Genomic DNA, 25,805 nt, shown 5'->3' with positions numbered 1-25,805 from the left:
CTACTGTCTTCGTATCATCATTCTGGCCGACTTGTAAGAGTATTCTAAACCCCGCCAAGTGTACCAATTAATTCCACTTCCAAACGTTGATTGATCTCCCGCCAAATATCCACCATTCAGACAGCTATGATGACAGGCCTTATGCCACCAAGCTCCATGGAAAGATACAGCACAGTTACCATACATCGAAGGAGGGTTGTTGTTCTGATCAAAAGTCGTAAACTTCATACCATTTGAGTAAGTAAGACTATCTCCTATAACACAAAAAAAAGCATACTAGTACAGGACACAAAGGAAAATTAAAATCGGGAATTTCTTTATGAAATGACAAAATCTGGACCTCAAACGAAAAGAAAACGGTCGTCTTTTTGTCTTATTATAGGCATGTATGATATATGATTACAATAAGATCTAAAAACATGCAATGACTTTGTATGTGATTGAGTGTTGGTTGCTTAACGTTCAATGGAAACATCTCAGGCATATTCAGGACAAGCACAAATTGACATATAAAACAATAAGCAGGTTTTATGAAAGAGGCGTTTGGGCTTAAATTCAGAGAAATTAAGACTTGCAATAGGTTACATGCAGACATCTTAAGACGTTGTTACATGTTTTTTTTAACTTCAATGTGCGTGACGCTCTTTTCACGTTTGATCGGATTTAATATCCTTATTCTATTAGACTAGTTTTACTGTCTGGTGTGATAATCGAACAGTACCTAACATATGCGGTTGCACATGTGGAGCAGGATTAACTTATTCTACAGGAGAAACCGCGATCACTCTAAGCTTTTAATTGAGTTCGTGTTGCTTAGTCTTTCTTTTGTATTCTGTGTTTTTGGTGTAACTGTCTTTTTCTTTTGTAGCCATGGCGTTGCCAGTTTATTTCCGATTGATGAGTTTGAATCTAATATCGTCATACCAATTTACCATCTGCAGAGTTCTAAGAAGACACTCAATGTTGATCTAGTTTTGTATTTTTTGGCTGAAAGTCAATTCAAATTTGCCAAATGATATTTACCTGCGTCGCCACTATACCCACTGACATATAATGCATATTTAGAAGGCGCATCACCTATGGCAAACGATTGATATTCTGCATAACGTGTCTCGTTATCAAAATCTTCTAAAACAACCATTAGAGTGTATGCGTTGCTGGAAGTAAGTTGGTGAAGTTTTTCATTTCCTTAAACAGAAAAAATATTCAAAATATTGTGGATTGATTTATTTTCGTTGGTATGAATTTTCGTGAATTAAGAAAAACGTAAATTTTCGAAGATATTTGTTTTTCATGGTTTTGAAAATATCTGCATACAAAGCATACAGATAATTGGTAATTTGTTTTGCTTTAGAACTCGTGGTTCACCTATCTCTACGAAACCCACGAAAATTGGTATTCAGCGAATAATACTGAATCCACATTACATCTATCCTATAAAATAAATCAAGCAAACGACGGCCTGTGTGACCGACGGGAGGAATAAACGTGACAAACAGAGCTATTATGTAAATTATGAACAATAAATTCGCCTGTCAATCAACTACCTGAGAACGCTATACTTGATAGAGTTGTTCCACCAATTTTTAGAAAGTACAAATTTAAATATTCATTTGATATCGTTTGAATATTCATTTGGTATCGCTTGAATATTCATTTGTAATCGTTTTAATAATTATTTAGTATCGTTCAAATATTCAGTTGATATCGTTCCAATATTTATTTGATATTGTTTGAATATTCATTTGATAACGTTGAATATTCATTTGTCATCATTTGAATATTCATTTGATATCGTTTTAGTATTCACTTGATATCCTTTGTGTATTCATTTGATATCGTTTGTATAAATCGACTAATTCGTTTGACTATTCATTTGATATCGTTTGAATATTCATTTAATATCGTTTAAATATTCAGTTATTATCGTTTGAATATTCAGTTGATATCGTTCCAATATTTGATATTGTTTGAAAATTCATTTGATATCGTTTTTATATTCTTTTGACATCTTTTGAATATTCATTTAATATTGTTTGACTATTTATTTGGTATCTAAAGTCTCTCCATAGATGATTATCGATTGTTTGTATATATCGACTAATGAGTTTGAATATTCATTTAATATCGTTTCATTATTCATTTAATATCGTTTGAATATTCAGTTATTATCATTTGAATATTCAGTTGATATCGTTTGAATATTTAGTTGATATCGTTCCAATATTTGATATTGTTTGAATATTCTTTTGACATATTTTTATCTTCATTTGATATCGTTTGAGTATTCATTTTATATCGTTTGAGTATTCATTTTATATCGTTTGACTTTTCATTTTGATCTTCATCCTCTATATAGAAGATTTTCGATCATTTGATATATATCGACTAATGAGTTTGAATATTCATTTGATATCGAATGAAAATTCTTTTGACTTCGTCAAAATGTATTTGATATTGTTTGAATATTCATTTGTTATTGTTTAAATATCCATTTGGTATCTTCAGCCTCTCTACAGAAGATTATCGATTGTTTGTATATATTGACTTATGAGTTTGAATATTGATTTGATATTGTCTGCCTCTCTATATAGGATTATCGATCGTTTGTATATATCGACTAATGAGTTTGAATATTCATTTAGATTCGTGTGCATATTCATTTGATATCGTTTGAATATTAATGTTATATCGTTTGAATATTCATTTGATATCTTTTTCGTATTCATTAAATATCATTTGAATATTCGTTTGATATCGTTCCAATATTCATTTTGATATTGCTTGAATATTCCTTTGAAATCGTTTGAATATTCCTTTGTCATTGTTTGAATAATCATTTGATATCGTTTGAGTATTTATTTGATATCGATTGAATATTCATTTGATATCGTTTAAATATTCATTAAGCATTGTTCGAATATTCGTTTGGTATCGTTTGAATATTCATTTGTAATCATTTGAATATTCATTTGGTAACTTCAACCTCTCTTTAGAAGATTATTGATTGTTTGTATGTATCGACTAATGAGTTTAGAGATTCCTTTAGTATCGTTCGAATATTCATTTGACATTGTTTGAATAATCATTTCATATCCTTTGAATATTATTTTGATATTGTTTGAATATTTATTCGGTATCGTTTGAATAATCTATGGTATCTTCTGCCTCTCTGGAGAAGACTGTTGATATTTTGTATGTATCGAATAATGAGTTTCATTTGATATTTTTTAAAGATTTATTTGATATCGTTTGAATATTATTTTGATATCGTTCGAATATTTAGTTGATATCGTTCCGATATTCATTTGATATTGAGCGGATATTCCTTTGAAATCGTTTGAATATTCATTTGATATAGAGTGAATATTTATTTGTTATCGTTTGAATATTTATTTGATATCGTTTGAATATTCATTTGGTATCGTTTGAATATTAATTTCAGCCATTGCAATATTCATTTGGTATAATCAGCCTCTCTTTAGAAGATTATCGATCGTTTGTATATATCGACTCATCAATTTGAAAACCCATTTGTTATCGTTCGACTCTTTATAAGATATTATCGATTGTACATATCGACTAATCAGTTTGAATATTGATGTGATATCGTTTGAATATTTATTTGATTTTGTTTTGAAAATTTATTTGATATGATGTGAGTATTCATTTGATATCGTTTGTGTGAATCGACTGATGAGTCTGAATATTCATTTGATATCGTTGGAATATTCCGTTGATATCGTTTGAATATTCATTTGATATCGTTTGAGTATTCATTATAAACGTTTGACTATTCATTTAAAATCTTTTGACTATTCAGCCTCTCTAAAGAAGATTATCGATCGTTTTTATAAATCGACTAATATGTTTGAATATTTATTTGATATCGTTTGAATATTCATTTAAAACATCATATGAATATTCTTTTAAAATATTATATGACTATCCATTTGCTATCGGTTGAGTATTCAATTGATATCTGTTGAGTATTCATTTCATATCATTTGAGTATTCATTTGATATCTTTTGAATATTTATTTGTTAATTTTTTATAATCTATGGTATTTTCAGCCTTTCTATAGAAGATTATTGATCGTTTGTATGTATCGCAAAATGAGTTTGAATATTCATTTAGTATCGTTTGAATAGACATTTGATAAAGTGTGAATATTCAGTTGATATCGTTTGAATATTCGTTGATATCGTTCCAATATTTAATATTGTTTGAATATTCATTTGATATCGTTTGAATATTCATTTGATATCGTTTGAATATACATTTGGAATAGTGTGAATATTCAGTTCATATCGTTTTACTGTTCATTTGTAATCTTTTTACTATTCATATGATATCTTAAGTCTCTCTATAGAAGATTATCGATCGTTTGTATATTTAGACTAATGTATTTGAATATCCATTTATTATCGTCAACCTCTCTATAGAGGATTATCGATCGTTTGTATATATAGACCAATCAGTTTGAATATTCATTTGATATCGTTTGAGTATTAATGTGATATCACATTTGGTATCGTTTGAATATTAATTGTAAATGTTAGAATAATTATTTAGTATTTTCAGCCTCTCTTAAGAAGATTATCGATCGTTTGTTTACATCGACTTATGAGTTTGAATATTCATTTGCTATCGTCCGCCTCTCTTAAGTCGATTTTCATTTATTTGGTACTGTTTAAAAATTCATTTGTAATCGTTTGAATAATCATTTGGTATCTTCAGCCTCTCTATAGAATATTACAGATTGTTTGTATGTATCGACTAATGAATTTAAAGATTCCTTTAGTATCATTTGAATATTCGTTTGATATCGTTTGCGTATTCATTTCATATCGTTTGAATATTAATTTGATATCGTTTGAATATTCATTTGGTATTGTTCGAATATTCATTTGGTATTGTTCGAATATTCATTTGGTATTGTTTGAATTTTAATTTGTAATCGTTTCAATATTCATTTGGTGTTTCCAGCCTCTCTTTAGAAGATTATCGATCGTTTGTATATATCGACTAATCAATTTGAATATCCATTGTTATCGTCTGCCTTTCTATAAAAAATATTGATCGTTTATATATATCGACTAATGCGTTTGAATATAAATTTGATACCGTCCGCCTCTCTATAAAAGTTTATCGATCGTTTGTATATACCGATCAATAAGTTTGAATATTTATTAAGTATCGTATAAATATTCATTTGATATGGTTTGAATATTCATTTGCCATCGTTTTTATATTCATTTGATATCGTTTGAGTATTCATTTGATATCGTTTGAGTATTCATTTGATATCGTTTACTTTTCATTTGTAGTCGTTTGAATATTTATCTGGTATCTTTAGCTTCTCTATAGAAAATTATAGATTGTTTGAATATATCGACTAATGCGTTTGAATATCCATTTGATATCGTCCAACTCTTTAAAAAAATAATCGTTCGTTTTTATATATCGACTAATAATTTTGAATATTCATTGAGTATCGTTTGAACATTTATCATATATTGTTTAAGTATTCATTAGATATTGTATGAATATGCATTTGATATCGTTTGAACATTTCTTTGATTTCGTTAAATTTTTAATTTGATTTCTTTCCAATATTCATTTGATGATGTTGGAATAATTATTTGTTATCATTTGAATATTCATTTGTTATCGTTTGACTATTCATTTTGTTTCTTCAGCCTCTCTATAGAATATCATCGATCGTTTGTATATATCGACGAATGAGTTTCAATATTCATTTGATATCGTTTGAGTATTCAATTGATATCGTTAGAATATTCATTTAGTATCGTTTGAATATTAATTTGTAATCGTTTGAATAATCAATTGGTATCTTCAGCCTCTCTATAGAAGATTATCTATTGTTTGTATATATTGACTTATGAGTTTCAATATTTATTTCATATCAGTTGAGTATTCATTTGATGTCGTTTCAATATTCATTTGATATCTTTTGAATATTCATTTAATATCATTTGAATATTCATTTGATATCATTTGAATATTCATTTAACATCATTTGAATATAACTTTGACATCGTTTGAATATTCATTTGATATCGTTTAAATATTCATTTGATATCGGTTGAGTATTCATTTGAATATTCATTTGACATCATTTAAATATTCATTTGACATCATTTAAATATTCATTTGATATCGGTTGAGTATTCATTTGAATATTCATTTGACATCATTTAAATATTCATTTGATATCGGTTGAGTATTCATTTGAATATTTATTTGATATCGGTTAAGTATTCATTTGATATCATTTCAATATGCATTTCATATCATTTCACTATTCATTTGATATCGTTTGAATATTCATTTGAAATCTTTTGGATAATCATTTTGTATCTTCAGCTTCTCTATGGAAGATTATCTATTGTATGTATATATTGACTTATGAGTTTTAATATTCATTTCATATCAGTTGAGTATTCATTTGATGTCGTTTCAATATTCATTTGATATTTTTTGAATATTCATTTAATATCATTTGAATATTCATTTGACATCATTTGAATATTCATTTGACATCATTTAAATATTCATTTTACATAGTTTGAATATTCATTTGATATCGTTTGCATATTCATTTGATGTCTTTTGAATATTCATTTTAAATCATTTGAATATTCATTTGACATCATTTAAATATTCATTTTATATCGGTTGAGTATTCATTTGGGAACTTCAACCTCTCTTCAGAAGATTATTGATTGTTTGTATGTATCGACTAATGAGTTTAGAGATTCCTTTAGTATCGTTCGAATATTCATTTGACATTGTTTGAATATTCATTTCATATCCTTTGAATATTATTTTGATATCGTTTGAATATTTATTCGGTATCGTTTGAAAAATCTACGGTATCTTCTGCCTCTCTGGAGAAGACTGTTGATAGTTTGTATGTATCGAATAATGAGTTTCATTTGATATTTTTTTAAGATTTATTTGATATCGTTTGAATATTCTTTTGATATCGTTCGAATATTTAGTTGATATCGTTCCGATATTCATTTGATATTGAGCGGATATTCCTTTGATATCGTTTGAATATTCATTTGATATAGAGTGAATATTCATTTGTTATCGTTTGAATATTTATTTGATATCGTTTGAATATTCATTTGGTATCGTTTGAAAATTAATTTCAGCCATTGCAATATTCATTTGGTATATTCAGCCTCTCTTTAGAAGATTATCGATCGTTTTTATATATCGACTTATAAATTTGAATACCCATTTGTTATCATTCGACTCTTTATAAGATATTATCGATCGTCTGTACATATCGACTAATGAGTTTGAATATTGATGTGATATCGTTTGAATATTTATTTGATTTCGTTTGAAAATTTATTTGATATGATGTGAGTATTCATTTGATATTTTTTAAGTATTCATTGGATATCGTTTGTGTGAATCGACTGATGAGTCTGAATACTCATTTGATATCGTTGGAATATTCTGTTGATATCGTTTGAATATTCATTTGATATCGTTTGAGTATTCATTATAAAACGTTTGACTATTCATTTAAAATCTTTTGACTATTCAGCCTCTCTAAAGACGATTATCGATCGTTTTTATAAATCGACTAATGTGTTTGAATATTTATTTGATATCGTTTGAATATTCATTTAAAACATCATATGAATATTCTTTTAAAATATTATATGACTATCCATTTGCTATCGGTTGAGTATTCAATTGATATCTGTTGAGTATTCATTTCATATCATTTGAGTTTTCATTTGATATCTTTTGAATATTTATTTGTTAATTTTTTATAATCTATGGTATTTTCAGCCTTTCTATAGAAGATTATTGATCGTTTGTATGTATCGCAAAATGAGTTTGAATATTTATTTAGTATCGGTTGAATAGACATTTGATAAAGTGTGAATATTCAGTTGATATCGTTTGAATATTCGTTGATATCGTTCCAATATTTAATATTGTTTAAATATTCATTTGATATCGTTTGAATATTCATTTGATATCGTTTGAATATTCATTTGATATCGTTTGAATATACATTTGGAATAGTGTGAATATTCAGTTTATGTCGTGTTACTGTTCATTTGTAATCGTTTTACTATTCATATGATATCTTAAGTCTCTCTATAGAAGATTATCGATCGTTTGTATATTTAGACTAATGTATTTCAATATCCATTTATTATCGTCAACCTCTCTATAGAGGATTATCGATCGTTTGTATATATAGACCAATCAATTTGTATATACATTTGATATCGTTTGAGTATTAATGTGATATCACATTTGGTATCGTTTGAATATTAATTGTAAATGTTAGAATAATTATTTAGTATGTTCAGCCTCTCTTAAGAAGATTATCGATCGTTTGTTTACATCGACTTATGAGTTTGAATATTCATTTGCCATCGTCCGCCTCTCTTAAGTCGATTTTCATTTATTTGGTTCTGTTTAAAAATTCATTTGTAATCGTTTGAATATTCACTTGGTATCTTCAGCCTCTCTATAGAATATTATAGATTGTTTGTATGTATCGACTAATGAATTTAAAGATTCCTTTAGTATCATTTGAATATTCATTTGATATCGTTTGAGTATTCATTTCCTATCGTTTGAATATTAATTTGATATCGTTTGAATATTCATTTGGAATTGTTCGAATATTCATTTGGTATCGTTTGAATTTTAATTTGTAATCGTTTCAATATTCATTTGGTGTTTCCAGCCTCTCTTTAGAAGATTATCGATCGTTTGTATACATCGACTAATTAATTTGAATATCCATTGTTAACGTCTGCCTTTCTATAAAAAATATTGATCGTTTATATATATCGACTAATGCGTTTGAATATAAATTTGATACCGTCCGCCTCTCTATAAAAGTTTATCGATCGTTTGTATATATCGACCAATAAATTTGAATATTTATTAAGTATCGTATAAATATTCATTTGATATGGTTTGAATATTCATTTGACATCGTTTGTATATTCATTTGATATCGTTTGAGTATTCATTTGATATCGTTTACTATTCATTTGTAGTCGTTTGAATATTTATCTGGTATCTTCAGCTTCTCTATAGAAAATTATAGATTGTTTGAATATATCGATTAATGCGTTTGAATATCCATTTGATATCGTCCAACTCTATAAAAAAATAATCGTTCGTTTTTATATATCGACTAATAATTTTGAATATTCATTGAGTATCGTTTGACCTTTAATATATAGTGTTTGAGTATTCATTAGATATTGTATGAATATGCATTTGATATAGTTTGAACATTTATTTGATTTCGTTAAATTTTTAATTTGATTTCTTTCCAATATTCATTAGATGATGTTGGAATAATTATTTGTTATCATTTGAATATTCATTTGTTATCGTTTGACTATTCATTTTGTTTCTTCAGCCTCTATATAGAATATCATCGATCGAATGAGTTTCAATATTCATTTGATATCGTTTGAGTAATCAATTGATATCGTTAGAATATTCATTTAGTATCGTTTGAATATTCATTTGTAATCGTTTGAATAATCAATTGGTGTCTTCAGCCTCTCTATAGAAGATAATCTATTGTTTGTATTTATTTCATATCAGTTGAATATTCATTTGATGTCGTTTCAATATTCATTTTATATCTTTTGAATATTCATTTAATATCATTTGAATATTCATTTGACATCATTTGAATATTCATTTGACATCGTTTGAATATTCATTTGATATCGTTTAAATATTCATTTGATATCGGTTGAGTATTCATTTGAATATTCATTTGACATCATTTAAATATTCATTTAACATCATTAAAATATTCATTTGATATCGGTTGAGTATTCGTTTAAATATTCATTTGCTATCATTTAAATATTCATTTGATATCGGTTGAGTATTCATTTGAATATTCATTTGATATCAGTTAAGTATTCATTTGATATCATTTCAGTATACATTTCATATCATTTCACTATTCATTTGATATCGTTTAAATATTCATTTGAAATCTTTTGGATAATCATTTTGTATCTTCAGCCTCTCTATAGAAGATTATCTATTGTTTGTATATATTGACTTATGAGTTTAAATATTCATTTCATATCAGTTGAGTATTCATTTGATGTCGTTTCAATATTCATATGATATCTTTTGAATATTCATATGATATCTTTTGAATATTCATTTAATATCATTTGAATATTCATTTGACATCATTTGAATATTCATTTTACATCGTTTGACTATTCATTTGATATCGATGCATATTCATTTGATGTCTTTTGAATATTCATTTTATATCATTTGAATATTCATTTGACATCATTTAAATATTCATTTGACATCATTTAAATATTCATTTGATATCGGTTGAGTATTCATTTGAATATTCATTTGACATCATTTAAATATTCATTTGATATCATTTAAATATTCATTTTATTTCGGTTGAGTATTCATTTGAATATTCATTTGACTTCATTTAAAAATTCATTTGATATCGGTTGAGTATTCATTTGAATGTTCATTTGATATCATTTCAGTATTCATTTCATATCATTTCACTATTCATTTGATATCGTTTGAATATTCATTTGAAATCTTTTGGATAATCATTTGGTATCTTCAGCCTCTTTTTAAAACATTATCGATCGTTTGAATAAATCGACCAATAAGTTTGGATTGATTGATTAATTGATTGATTGTTGGTTGCTTTACGCCGCATTAGCACAAAAAGGCTATATCGCGGCGAGAGCTAATTCGAATATTTTTACAATTTAAAGCATATTTTTAAAATAAGACAAAAAGTCCTTCAATATACTAAAATTCTTGCCTAAAGCAAATTGAGTATATACAAAAAAAAAATCAACAGTAAAATAACGTGATAAAAATTAAAATCGATTTAAATATAATAAAATTTTTATATTTGATAATAAATTCCAATTTCTTTTAAAAAGCAACAATATTTGTAAATGGAACACCATTAAATAAATCATACATATTATTGACATTGAAATGCTTCTTACAAATATCAGCAAAGTCAATACAATTAATTAAAATAAGTTTGGATATTCATAAAGTATCGTTTAAATATTCATTTAATATCGTTTGAATATTCATTTGACATCATTTGAATATTCATCTGATATCGTTTGAGTATTCTTTTGAGATCGTTTACTATTCATTTGTAATCGTTTGAACATTCATCTGGTATCTTCAGCCTCTTTATAGAAGATTATCGATTGTTTGTATATATCGACTTATGCGTATGAAAATCAATTTGATATCGTCCGACTCAATTACAAATTATCGTTCGTTTTTATATATCGACTAATAAGTTTAAATATTCATTTAATATCGTTTGAATATTCATCAAATATTGTTTGAGTATCCATTTTATATCGATTGAGTATCCATTTGCTATCGTTTGAATATTCCTTTTATATCGTTTGAATGTTCATTTTGTATTGTTCATATATTCATTTGGTACCGGTTGAATATTCATTTGTAATCGTTTTAAAAATCATTTGGTATCGTCAGTCTGTCTATAGAAGATTATTGATTGTGTGTATGCATCGACTAAGGTGTTTCAATATTCATTTAGTATCGTTTAAAAATTCATTTGACATTGTTTAAATATTCATTTGACATCGTTGGAATAATCATTCAATATCATTTGTATATTCATTTGGTATTTTTCGAATATTCATTTGATATCGTTTGAATATTCATTAGGTATCTTCAGCCTCTGTTTTGAAGATAATCAATCGTTTTTCGTTCGATATACTAACTAATCTGAATATCCATTTGTTATTGTCCGCCTCTCCATAAAAGATTATCGATCGTTTATATATATATCGACTAATGCGTTTGGATATAAATTTGATATCGTTTGAATATTCATTTGATTTCTTTTGAAAATTCATTGGATATCATTTAAATATTCATTATATATCGATTGAGTATTCATTTGATACCATATGATTATTCATATGCCATCCTTTGAGTATTCATTTGATATCGTTTGTGTAAATCGACTTATGAGTTTGAATATTCCTTTGATATCGTTTGAATTTTCTTTTAATTTCGTTTGAATATTTATTTAATATCGTTTGAGTATCTTTTGAGTATTCAGTTGATATTGTTTGAATATTCAGTTGATACCGTTCCAATATTTGATATGTTGAATATTCATTTGATATTGTTTAAATATTCTTTTGACATCGTTTGAATATTTATTTGAGATCGTTTAAGTATTCTATTTGATATTGTTTGACTATTCATTTGCAATCGTTTGACTATTTATTTGGTAACTTAAGTCTCTCTATAGAAAATTTTCGATCGTTTGTATATTTAGACTAATGCGTTTGAATATCCATTTATTATCGTCCGCCTCTCTATAGAGGATTATCGATCGTTTGTATATACCAGACGTTCAACTTAGAAATTATTTAGATAATCATTTTACGACCGAATGGATGATGCATCGTTTTCTCAATCTGTTGGATTTATTTACAACTTCATTCATGGCAAACTCGAGCATAGGGACACACTTTTATTCTGGACGTAAATATTATTTAGGGCAATTTATGGCATGCTCAGTCAAAAATAGGTTCGATTTTCTAGAATATCTTTTATCAAATTTCACCAACTTTATTGAACGCGTAAACGTACAGTTACATCAAATTTGACATAAGCGGTCATGTCAGTACCAGTATATATGACAAACGCGACAATCTTAACATTTTCAATTTCCTCCACCTTGGTAGCAGTATATTAGTTTCTGCATTTCGTATACATATTTCCACACTAATTCGGTATCCATGGCTAGACACTGCTGCTCAGAATTTGCAAAGCGTTACCAGTGTTTGAGTATGCAGTTGATAAATCGAGGGTATTCAAAGAACCTATTACGTTTTCTGAAACAATTCAACGGAAGATAACAAATGATAGGTACTGATGTTGTCTATCCTATACATATCTTTATAACGTGTTATGGTATTCATGTATTTGTCTATTGATTTATTACTTTTTTTTTCTGTTGATTTTATCTATGGCAATATCCCTGTTGTTTTGTTTTAATATGTTTGCAATTTTCTGACTGCAGATATTAATTTGTAAGCTTCCGCCTCTCTTTTCAGTTGATTATTGATCGTTAAATTTTCATGTTATATCATGTCTTTAATTACAAAATGAAAATTTATTTGTACGACAAAGTGTGTAGATCATTTTTCAGATAATTGTAAAACATTTACCTAGCCAGAATTCAGTCTCAATGTCACCAAATCCTAATTCAAACTCCTCCCAATTTCTATAAAAGTCTACGTTACCATTTATTCTATACTGGAATACCTGAAGTGACAACAAGGATACATGCAAATGAGGGTCTGGTTGAGTGACTGAATATGGAATAATTTACCATTCCACAGGATACATTAATATGGGCTGTTATTTTAATAATATAATGAACATATATCGGGTACAAGCCTCATTAAGTCATGCTAAAGTTCTGAAATCTTCACAATTTTAGCATTTGAGTTAAACACATTTTGTTTTAAATGTAAGTGGACGGATTTGTTTTCAGTCTAAATATTTAAATGTTAGTTTCTTTCATTTTGACGAAGACCATCTGAAAAGTTACATATTATGGCATTTTTGGTGGATTTTTCACATTCAAGCTTAAATTTGAGCGTCTTTATTATCAGCTCTAATCTTTCACACATACTAATTGAATCGACTAAAGTAGACACTTTGAAGAAGATTTAAAAAGTGTTGAAAATCTTTAATCAGATGAACCTGAAAATTTTAGGCAAAAATCTGCTCTTCCAAGACTTACTCCATACTCTGCCATCATCCCAAACAGCTTATATTACAGGACACACCTATTATATTTATTCAATTGATTGAGTTCTGAACATGCAATAAATATTTGGAACTTTTTGCAACCAGCAATAAATAAATCAAGTAACTTATCTGTATCGGAACAGCGGAAGACAGACTCAACAATAAATTCTGAAGTCATATTCGGTTTTTCAATTGAATGAACTTATTATTATTGAAAGAAACGTTACAGATTGTCAAATGTTTTGTTGTCCTATATAGATGATTATTTACTATGATATAAAATACTAAAAATAACTATAGAAAACTAAATATTAAAAGATCATCCGATCTGTTTTGCAATATTTGTAAAAATGCCTATATGACTACAACCATATAAATTGTTCCTAATACGTAATATATGAACTGTTTCCATCAAATGCAATCTAAGGAAAATTCATTACGGAAAGCTCCAAAAACAAACAACAAAATCAAATGAAAAAATCAACAGCTGAAACATGGCAATCGAAAAGAAAACAACTGTCATATTCTTGATGTGGTGTAGATAAGGTTTCCAAACAAACATAGCACGATGCTCTCTTCAGATGTCATCGGATTTGACTGCAAAGCCGAATGGAAGCTATCACTTCAGTAATGATTTTACTGACGGTCGGTAGAAAATATAATGTGACAAGTTCTATATACCCGAGATACCGATTATGTACAAATTAGACGTTTTAAAATATAATGCATTTTGGGTAATATTTTCAAAAGTGTAAACCGAAACGTCTTGATCAGTTAAAAATGTCATAAACAATTGAAATGTTACCAATGACGTGACGTTATTTTGATTTTGAATGAAATAACCCATGATTTTTCACATTCTGAAAGGGTCAATGTACTTACTGTCCAACCTCCGCCATATGTAGTCATGTCACAGTAGACACTAAAACCACAACTATCTCTATTAGGGTTGATGGTGTACACTCCACTTAAGCCTTTTATATCACCGCAATCTTTTGGTGGAGCTGAAACATATATTAAGATAAGGAGATAGGGGTACGGTTGCAATGAGAAAATTATCCACAATAAGTGATTGATTGTTGCTTGCTTAAAATACAGTGGCAATTTTTGTACTAGAACGAATAAAAAAAGTAATACAATAGGTAGGTCCTGTAACACATCGACTGTGATAAAGGTTAAAAAAACTTGAATGCCACTGAAATATTATGTATACAGGGTATATGTTCATTGTTATTTGAAGTGTCCTCATGTCAAGATACTATAGTACTTTCGCTACACGACGCATCCGATTTATTATTCCCAATGTATTAAAGGTCCTCAAAATTACAAGACAAGTGTAAACAATTTGAAAAGAAAAAAAAACGGTATAATCTTTATGAACAAAAAGAAACGAAAAACACTATGTATGATTAATTCATTTGCATATATACATACGAAAATTATCTCCGTACAGAGTATTCCAGTATATGTGTGTTTCATTTGGAGGACAACAGTTATAAGAAAGGTCCATTTTGCACTCCATCAAAACTATGTTATAACACGAAGCACAACAGCCTTCGTTGGCGAAGCATGAATACGCGCACTGAACATCCGACACACCCGTGAACAGTTTTACATGTACGTTATCCTTAATTATCATCCCAAAATACTCTCTAAAAGTATCAGCTGTCAACACAAAAGCACAAAGAACTAAAGTGATAAGTAAACCGAAAGTCTTGGTAAGCAGGGACATCTTTTTTGTATTTTACAGCTTACAAATCGTTGATAAACTGTTGATAACCCCACCGTTTGTTTAGACACTGTTTATTTAATTGTATATGTTTTGCAATTAAAACTACTTGTTTCAACTGTTTGTTAACAAATATCAACCCCTTATACATAGTAACTAATTCCATTAATATTAAGTGGTAATGTATTTTCAAATTCAATTTATTTACAGGGACGCTTGATCACATCCATGTAATTGTTTACTTATCTTTTAGTGGTGTGTTGAAGGGGCATCAGATAAGTTTGTCCTTTTTTTGTTTGACATCGATTTGACGCGATTCGCTACATTTGTATATCGCTTAAACAAACTGATATGTATTTATAAGATCGAAACTTATTCTGTAAAAACAATAGGATTTTTATCAATATTAAACTATCCTTTAAAACCAATTCACTTACATATGAGTGATATTTAAGATACAAATGTTTGAAAAATGTAAATCAATTGATAAAACATTAATAGTTAGATTTCATATTTAAGAACAATATCATTTTCAATAAAAAAAAAAAAGAGACAATTTGATGGCCAGGAGATGCGTTTAATTAAAAAAATTAATTAGAATTAAAAAAAAAACTTGCAACGAAAATTAAAGACGGTAATGTTCTTAAAATAAATATAATATCGATTGATATCACGTCAAGAGTAAGAATCCATATTTAAGAATACTACCAATTTCCTTAAAAAGAGACAACTTTATGGTCAGGAGAAACGTTTTACAAAAAAAATATCTTATTATTATTAACATACTATTTTTTACAGGAGTAAACCTGACATATGTATGCAGGTGTCGGCACCAGCGTCGTCAACAATGTATTAGTTATGATTCGGTAAAGCTTATGATGAACCACTAGTGGTAGGTCAATGATATTTGGTATGCAGTTGTATAATCATTGGCATATCTCATGTCCATGGAGACTATTTGGCTCCGCCCTTAAGTCATGGTCTATTAACATTGAACAGTTTGATAAGTTATAAACATGTATTAATGATAAGGTCAGTTCAAGTGGAACTCAGACAGATACCTATACTTTAAATATTTAAATTTGACAGCAATAAACCAAAGCAACAAATAACCTGATATTTTGTAAGATAAAATGCAGATATCTGTATATTTTGATGAAAATTCTAGATGCTTTGAAATAATTATGATTTTTTTTTTAAATGGCTATCTGAGTTTAGTCCGAACTGAAAATTAAAGCTTTTGTTACCTTGATGAATTTAATTCTTAAATTTGACAGCAATAAATCTAACAACAAAACAAGATGTGATTCAGTAAGATCAATATACAACTGAGATTGACTATCATGATTCAGTCAAAATACCCAATAATTAAATTTAAACTTGACAGCAGTAAACCAAACTACCAAACAACTTAGCGTATTGTAATATCAGATAAGTTTATGTTATTTGCCATGCAGTTGTATTAGCATTAGCACAGCTCATTTACATGGAGATGTTTTAGCCATGTACCTCAGTCATGGTTCATTTGCTTTGAATATTTGAATAACTTATGTAAGATGTTACAGTATTGCTTTTTAATTTTAACATGTGCATCATCAAAATTACAAAAAGGCGAGACAAATCTCTGTGATCACTGTTAATTTAGAATATTAATAATAAAAGTAGATAAAATTGATCAATGTATTTCCCATGATATATCCGTTCGTTCTTCTGTAGCAATTATGTATCTTGTAATGACACACTGATTTATTTTTCTCCTTTTCATAAAAAAACCGAAGTATTTACAAAAATACTAAATTCGAAGGTAAATTAAAAAAGAAGTAAATATAAAACAATTCACAAAATCTTTGACTATATAGCAACGGAACGAATGAAGAATAGTTTGTACTTGGTTAGTTAAATCTGGTGTTATATCAAGCTAAACATCCGCCTTGTAAAAAATAAAATCACAAAAATACTGAACTCCAAGAAAAATTCAAAACGGAAAGTCCCTAATCAAATGCCAAAACACATCAAACGAATGGACAACAACTGTCATATTTCTGACTTGGTACGGGCATTTTCAAAAGTAGAACATGGTGAGACAAAAGCTATAGGGTCTCTCCACGGAAAAGTTGAAATTCCTAATAATTAAAAACCAATTGTTCGGAGATTTGTCGAAAGTCACTTCTAGTATATAGTGACAAATGAACTCATCATAAATACCAGGACTTAATTTTGTATATTCGTCAGACGCGCGATTCGTCTACAAAAGACTCGAATCCAAAAAAGTTAAAAAGGCAAAATAAAGTACGAAGTTGAAAAGCTATAAGTTAATGTATTTTAATTACCTCATATATGGATTCCGATTACTTTGTCATTAACAAAAAAATGCCAAACTGGCTACTTCCGGTTTTCTCATTGTCACTTACTTTTCAAAAGATGTGGCTTAATATTATATCAAACTGTTATTGCGATTTTGTAACTGACCCTGTTTAACCAAACACTTTATTTTGAAAAAGTTATCTCACCGATTGTATTTGATTAAAAAATATGCATGTAGAACTGGTAAACCAGATGTGATAGAGACATAGTGTCTTTTGATTTGAGGTCATCAGTCCAAGAAAAAGAAAATACGGCCAGGATTTGATATTGTTTATATTGTATAACTATTCATTTGATATCGTTTGTATATTCATCTGGTATCTTCAGCCTCTAAATAGAAGAATATCGATCGTTTGTATATATTGACTAATGTGTTTGAATGTCCATTTGATATCGTCCGCCTCTCTATCAATGATTATCGATCGTTTGTATATATCGACTAATGAGTTTAAATATTCATTTGATATCGTTTGATAATTCATTCGATACCGTTTAAATATTCATTTATTATTGTTCGAATATTCATTTGATATTTCTTGAATATTCATTTGATATCGCTTGAATATTCATTTGATATCGTTTGAATATTCATTTGTAACTGTTTGAATAATCATTTGGTATCTCCAGCCTCTCTGTAGAAGATTGTCGAAAGTATGTATATATCGATTTATGAGTTTGAATATTCATTTGATATGGTTTGAATGTTCATTCGATATTGTTTAAACATTCATTTGACATCGTTTGAATATTTTGTTATATCGTTTGAAATTTCATTTGATAGCGTTTGAATATATTTTTGATATCGTTTGAAAATTCATTTGATAGCGTTTGATATTTTTTTTTATATCGTTTGAGTATTCATTTAATATCATTTGAATATTAATTTTACATCGTTTGAATTTTTTTAGATATCGTTTGAAAATACATTTGATAGCCTTTGAATATTTTTTTCGTTTGAATATCAATGTGGTATCGTCCGCCTCTCTATCAAGGATTATCGATCGTTTGTATAAATCGACTTATGAGTTTGAAAATCCATTTGGTATCGTCTGCCTTTCTTTAGAGCATTATCAATGGTTTGTATATATCGACTAATGAGTTTGAATATTCATTAGATATCGTTTGAGTATTCATTTGATATTGTTTGACTATTCATTTGTTATTGTTCGAATATTAATTGATTTCGCTTGAATTTTCATTTGTAATCGTTCCAATATTCATTTGATATTGTTTAAATATTCTCATTTGATAATGTTTAAATATTCTCATTTGATATTGTTTAAATATTCATTTGATATCATTTTAATATTCAACGATATCGTTTGAGTATTTATTTGATATCCTTTGAATATTCATTCGATATCGTTCGAATATTCATTTGGTTTTAATCGAGAATTCATAAGATATCGTTTGAATATTCATTTGTAACCGTTTAAATGTTCATTTTTAATTATTTGAATAATCATTTGGTATCCTCAGCCTCTCTATAGAAGATTGTCTATCGTTTGTATATATTGATTAATGAGTCTTAATATTCATTTGGTATCGTTTAAATATTCATTCGATATCGTTTGAATATTAATTTGACATCGTTTGAATATCTTTTTGAAAACGTTTGAAAATTAATGTGATAGCGTTTGAATATTTTTTTGAAAGCGTTTGAGTATTCATTTGATATCGTTTGAATATTCATTTGGAATTATAGAATATTATATGGTATCGTTTGAATATGAATATTCATTTGGTAGTCTCGAATATTATTTAGAATTGTTTGATTATTCAATGTTTGAATATCAATTTGGTATCTTAAGCCTCTCTATTAAAGATTATCGGACGTTTGTATATATCGCCTAATGAGTTGGAATATTTTCTTGATATTGTTTGAATTTTCATTCGATATCGTTGAACATTCATTTAACATCGTTTGAATATTTTTTTTATATCGTTTGAAAATTCATTTGATAGCGTTTGAAAATTCATTTGATAGCGTTTGAATAGTTTTTTGATACCGTTTGAATATTCATTTGAAATCGTTTGAATAGTCATTTGTAATCGTTTGAATATTCATCTGGTATCTTCAGCCTCTCTATAGAAGAATGTTAATTCGTTTGAATATCCATTTGGTATCGTCCGCCTCTCAATCAAGGATTATCGATCGTTTGTATATATCGAATAACGAGTTTGAAAATCCATTTGGTATCGTCCGCCTCTCTATAGAGGATTATCGATGGTTTGTATATATCGACTAATGAGTTTGAATATTCATTTGATATCGTTTGAGTATTCAATTGATAATGTTTGAATATCCATTTGTTATTGTTCGAATATTCATTTTATATCGCTTAAATTTTCATTTGTAATCGTTCCAATATTCATTTGATATTGTTTAAATATTCATTTGACATCGTTTTAATATTCAACGATATCGTTTGAGTATTTATTCGATATCCTTTGAATATTTATTTGATATTGTTTGAATATTTATTTGGCATTGTTCGATAAATAATTTGATATCGTTAGAATATTTTGATAATATCGTTTGAAAATTCATTAAATAGCGTTTGAATATTTTTATGATATCGTTTGAAAAGTTATTTGATTTTGTTTGAGTATTCATCTGATATTGTTTGGATATTCATTTGATATCGTTTGAATATTCATTGGAAATGGTTTGGATAATCATTTGGTATATCCAGCATATTTCTAGAGGATTATCGATCGTTTGAATATTTATTTGATATTTTTCGAATATTCATTTGGTATGGTTTGAATATTCTTTAAAAAGCTGACAAAAAATCTTTGGACTCTTTTTTTTATTCAGTAATGAAGATAGTTGATTTACGTATTCAACATTTTAAAGAACATTTTACTATTAACAATAACCACAATAAACCTATTTCTCGTATCAAACATAAACTAAAAGAACTATAGCCAAGGAATTTGTTTTTGTCCCGGCCGATAAAGCTGCTAATAATATTATTATTGTTTGACGTAAATTTTACATTGAGGTTCTGAAAAAGGAAATCACCAATTCACCAACATTCCAACTGACTCTATTTTCAGAAAACGAAATCTGTAACAAACATAAACTTGTAGCCACCGCTTTACAAGCAGAGCCAAATACAATGAAAGTCCCAACTATGTATTGGCTTCCGAAGCTACACAAAACCCCTTACAAATATAGATTTATTTTGTCTTCAAGCCATTGTTCAACTACTAAATTGTCTATTATTCTTACCAGCACACTTGGTACAATTAAAAACCTTATAATAAATTGTTCAAATAAGGCCTTCGCAAATAGTGGAATAAATTACTTTTGGAGTGTCAAAAACTCGTTGGAAGTTCTTGATAAATTGCATGCTTATATTGGTGATTTTGAATCTGTTCAAAGTTTTGATTTTTCTACCCTGTATACCACATTGCCTCACATTCTCATTAAGAAAAAAATCACACACCTAATTAAATGGGCATTCAAAAAATCAGAATGTGAATATATATGTTCAAACTCTTTTAGGTCATTTTTTAGTAGCAATAAACAAAAAAACTATGTTAATTGGACATGCTTTGATACTATATGTGCCCTGGAATTTTTACTAGATAACATTTGTTCGCTTTGGGGATTCCGTATATCGTCAGATTATCGGAATTCCAATGGGGACTAACTGTGCACCACTTATTGCGGACCTCTTTTGTATTGTTACGAGTTACAATTTATGACAAAAATAAGCAAAGACCCATCAAAACAACATCTGATAAACAAATTTAATAATACTTTTAGATATTTGGATGATATTTTGGCTATCAATAATGACGACTTCAGTATGTATATTAATGAAATTTATCCTGGTGAACTTACTTTAAATAAAGCTTATACTAACAATGACCACTGTCCTTTCCTCTATCTTGATATCTATATCACTAACGGAAAGCTGAATACTAAAATTTATGATAAAAGGGATGATTTTTCATTTCCTATCGTTAATTATCCGTTTTTAGATGGTGACGTTCCCTTGTCACCATCTTACGGTGTTTATATATCTCAACTTGTACGATTCGCTCGTGTATGTAACAATGTTTTAGATTTTAACGAGAGAAATTTATGTATTACTGAAAAATTATTACACCTGGGTTTTCGATATCACAAACTAGTCAAAACATTTACTAAATTTTATCATCGGTATAAAGACATCATTCGTAAATATAGCTCAACATGCAGACTTTTTATACGTTCAGGTATTTCACATCCAATTTTTTATGGAAATATTCTTTATAAAGCACAAAGGTGTCAGTATTCACCTCATAAACTTACAAAACCTTTGAATAGACTTATTAAGAAGGGATATAATTACGATACTGTTGTCAAGTCATTAAAGATTGCATATTTTGGCGTTTATATTGAGTCACTGATAAGGTCTTTGTGTCGGAACTAAACACATTTATTCTAAAAACAGTTGTTGGCATGACACGGGTTATGTTCTTCTCATATATGTTATGATGGTATGATACTAAACCCCTTACGGGAAGGATTGTGCCTGATGTTCATATGATGAAATCATAATCTTTCAGTCAGCTTAATTGAAGTCTGGAGCTGGCATGTCAGTTAACTGCTAGTAGTCTGTTGTTATTTATGTATTATTGTCATTTTGTTTATTTTCTTTGGTTACATCTTCTGACATCAGACTCGGACTTCTCTTGAACTGAATTTTAATGTGCGTATTGTTATGCTTTTACTTTTCTACACTGGTTAGAGGTATAGGGGGAGGGTTGAGATCTCACAAACATGTTTAACCCCGCCGCATTTTTGCGCCTGTCCCAAGTCAGGAGTCTCTGGCCTTTGTTAGTCTTGTATTATTTAAATTTTAGTTTCTTGTGTACAATTTGGAAATTAGTATGGCGTTCATTATCAGTGAACTAGTATATATTTGTTTAGGGGCCAGCTGAAGGACGCCTCCGGGTGCGGGAATTTCTCGCTACATTTAAGACCTGTTGGTGACCTTCTGCTGTTGTGTTGTTTTATTTTGGTCGGGTTGTTGTCTCTTTGACACATTCCCCATTTCCATTCTCAATTTTATTTGGTAATTGTTTGAATATTCATTTGATATCATTCCAATATTCATATGATATCGTTCCAGTATTCATTTCATATTGTTTGAATATTCATTTGATATATTTTGAATATTCATTTGATATCGTTTGAGTATTCAGTTGATATCGTTCCAATGTTTATTAAATAGAGCTTTAATTTTTATTTTATTTCCTTGACGTGTAAATATCTGATTAAAAAAAAGAAGCTTCTATTCCTTTGAATATGTTTAAATTCATTATACAGTTAATGCTTTTATTTTAGATTGATTGATTGATTGTTGGTTGCTTTACGCCGCATTAGCACAAAAAGGCTATATCGCGGCGAGAGCTAATTCGAATATTTTTACAATTTAAAGCATATTTTTAAAATTAGACAAAAGGTCCTTCAATACACTAAAATTCTTGACTAAAGCAAATTGATTATATACAAATAACAATCAACAGAAAATAACGTGTAAAAAATTAAAATCGATTTAAATATAATAACATTTTTATATTTTATAATAAATTCCAATTTCTTTTAAAAAAGCAACAATATTTGTAAATGGAACATTATTAAATAAATTATACATATTATTGACATTGAAATGCTTCTTACGAATATCAGCAAAGTCAATACAATTAATTAAAACATGTTTAATAGTATACTTGCAGTTGCAAGGAACACATTGTGGTTCATCGTCATTTTTTAAAAGATACTCGTGTGTTATTCTAGTATGACCAATACGACATCTAGTAATAACACACTGATCTTTTCTGCACATAATATTATCAAAAGGTTTGCCTAAATTAGGTTTAATTTCATGCAATTTATTATCGTCTTTTTTACTCCATTTATTTTTCAATATATTAAAAACATATTCTCTAATATTAGATTTAAAATCAGTATATGGTATATCACAGTTAGATAGAGGGTCACCCAGGGCATTCGTTGCCTCAAGGTCTACAGCTGTGTTTCCAAGGATTCCAACATGACTCGGAACCCATAGAAATAATATTTCTTTCAGAAGAATTTTTAAATTCCTCATTACATATAAAATTTTCAGGATTGTTGGGTTTTTAATTTTAGTATTTCGTATAGCTTGTAAGCATGAAAGTGAATCCGAACATATAATAAATTTGGATTTATCTGAAGAAGCAATAAATTTCAAAGCCAAAATTATTGCTTCTGCTTCAGCAGTAAAGATGGATGCATCAGATGGCAAACGGAGGGTTGCAGCTCTGTCCCTGAAGACAACAGCAGATGCAACTCTATCACCATCTTTTGATCCATCAGTATAGACAGTTGAAAAATCGAGATAATCGTCTTTAATTTCAGCATAGTGTTGCTGAATTAAAAGAGGATTTGTTTTATTTTTATTGTGTTCACGGAGATCAAATATCATTTTTGGTTTGGGAAGTTCCCATGGAGGACATTTGCAAGTTTGAACTTGAGCAACAGATTTTAAATCAAAAGAAGCTAAATGTGGTTTTAAACGTAAACCTAACGGAGGAATTTTATTGTCATGTTTTGCAAAACTATCTTCATAAATCGGATTAAAAACACAGCTGTAGGCAGGATTATCTGAATGGGCTTTTAGTTTGACAGCATATTGAAGTCCAAGCTTCAAACGTCTGTCAGTGAGTGAGTGCTCATCAGCCTCTACATACAGACTCTCAACTGGTGAGATTTTAAATGCGCCAAGACAGAGACGCAAACCTTGGTGATGCACAGCATCGAGAATCTGTATGTAGGACTTCCTTGCAGAGCTATACACTATAGAGCCATAATCTAGTTTAGATCTAACAAGAGATCTATATAAATTGAGTAAAATGTTGCGATCAGCACCCCAGTCAGTGCTGCCGACAACTTTTAAAATATCTAAAGCTTTTAAACATCTCGCTTTTAACATTTTGATATGGGGTAGAAAGGTTAACTTTTTATCGAAAAGTAAACCAAGAAATTTGGTTTCATCAACCATTTTAATTGGGTTGCCGTACAAAGTTAGTTCTGGATCAAGATGCAATTTTCTTTTGTTACAAAAATGCATCCCGACCGTTTTTGAAGTGGAAAATTTAAAACCATTTTCCGAGGCCCATTTTTCAATTCTTCCAAGTTTATGGCATTGTCAACTGATTGAACGCTTTTATTTTCAGCATGTTCTTTATACTTTCTAAAGAATTTCGATCTCTTTAGTGATGCAGCCAATTCCTGCCCCATTAACAAATATAGTGTAATGTACTGGCAACAGTCCACTGTTATAAAATGCATGACAAATCCTGTGATTGACCAATAACTCATCATTCGGAAGGTAAGATGATGACCATAAATAGGAATGTGATTTCTCCTTGGTACAAATCAGTCTTACAGATGCTACATGTCCTTTCGTAGTTCTTTTCAATACTTTTAGCTTCCCATTACAAATACTGGATTGTGCCTCAAAGAGTTCTCCATATGTGTCCAAAGATTTTTCTGCAGTAACAAATAGTCCTTGGTCTACATCCTGGCATCTTGTTTGGGAATAGGTGGATGGAAAAGGATGACGTTCTTTCGAATTGTCACTACCAAGTTGTTGTTTAATCCAAAAGTCTAAAAGTTCCCTTATAATTAAACTTGTTAACTGGCTTATTCAAAGTTGAAGTCAAATAACCTTTTACTTTTTGAAGTTTTTCCAAAATTCTACTCTTGACAGTTTCGGCACCAGGAATTTCTATTCTAAAATTGGGTGGACGTTTTCGTGAAGAATCTTGTTTCTCAGTAGCCAT

General features: G+C 28.6%; 1 protein-coding gene across 1 annotated transcript; it reads right to left on the bottom strand.

The window, feature by feature from the left end:
* LOC139494225 (ficolin-1-like) lies at positions 1-25,805 on the bottom strand. Its single transcript, XM_071282395.1, has 5 exons — positions 25,691-25,805; positions 14,765-14,886; positions 13,294-13,390; positions 1,024-1,188; positions 1-254 (listed from the first exon to the last, which is right to left on the bottom strand). The coding sequence occupies exons 1-5, from the start codon at positions 25,803-25,805 to the stop codon at positions 1-3; spliced, it is 753 nt and encodes a 250-aa protein (XP_071138496.1).

This window comes from Mytilus edulis, chromosome 11 (assembly GCF_963676685.1).
Source record: "Mytilus edulis chromosome 11, xbMytEdul2.2, whole genome shotgun sequence".
Lineage (NCBI taxonomy): Eukaryota > Metazoa > Mollusca > Bivalvia > Mytilida > Mytilidae > Mytilus > Mytilus edulis.
The sequence above is the reverse complement of the archived record's forward strand: the minus strand, read 5'-3'. Positions and strand labels throughout refer to the sequence as shown.

What these genes read in the sequence shown, in the direction of transcription:
- LOC139494225 (XM_071282395.1), bottom strand. Translation starts at nt 25,805, where the DNA reads ATGGCTACTGAGAAACAAGATTCTTCACGAAAACGTCCACCCAATTTT. An exon ending in TGAGACTGAATTCTGGCTAG is followed by an intron (nt 1,189 to 13,293) that starts GTAAATGTTTTA and finishes TTTCTGTTTAAG; the next exon opens with GAAATGAAAAACTTCACCAA. An exon ending in TGGGTATAGTGGCGACGCAG is followed by an intron (nt 255 to 1,023) that starts GTAAATATCATT and finishes TTTGTGTTATAG; the next exon opens with GAGATAGTCTTACTTACTCA.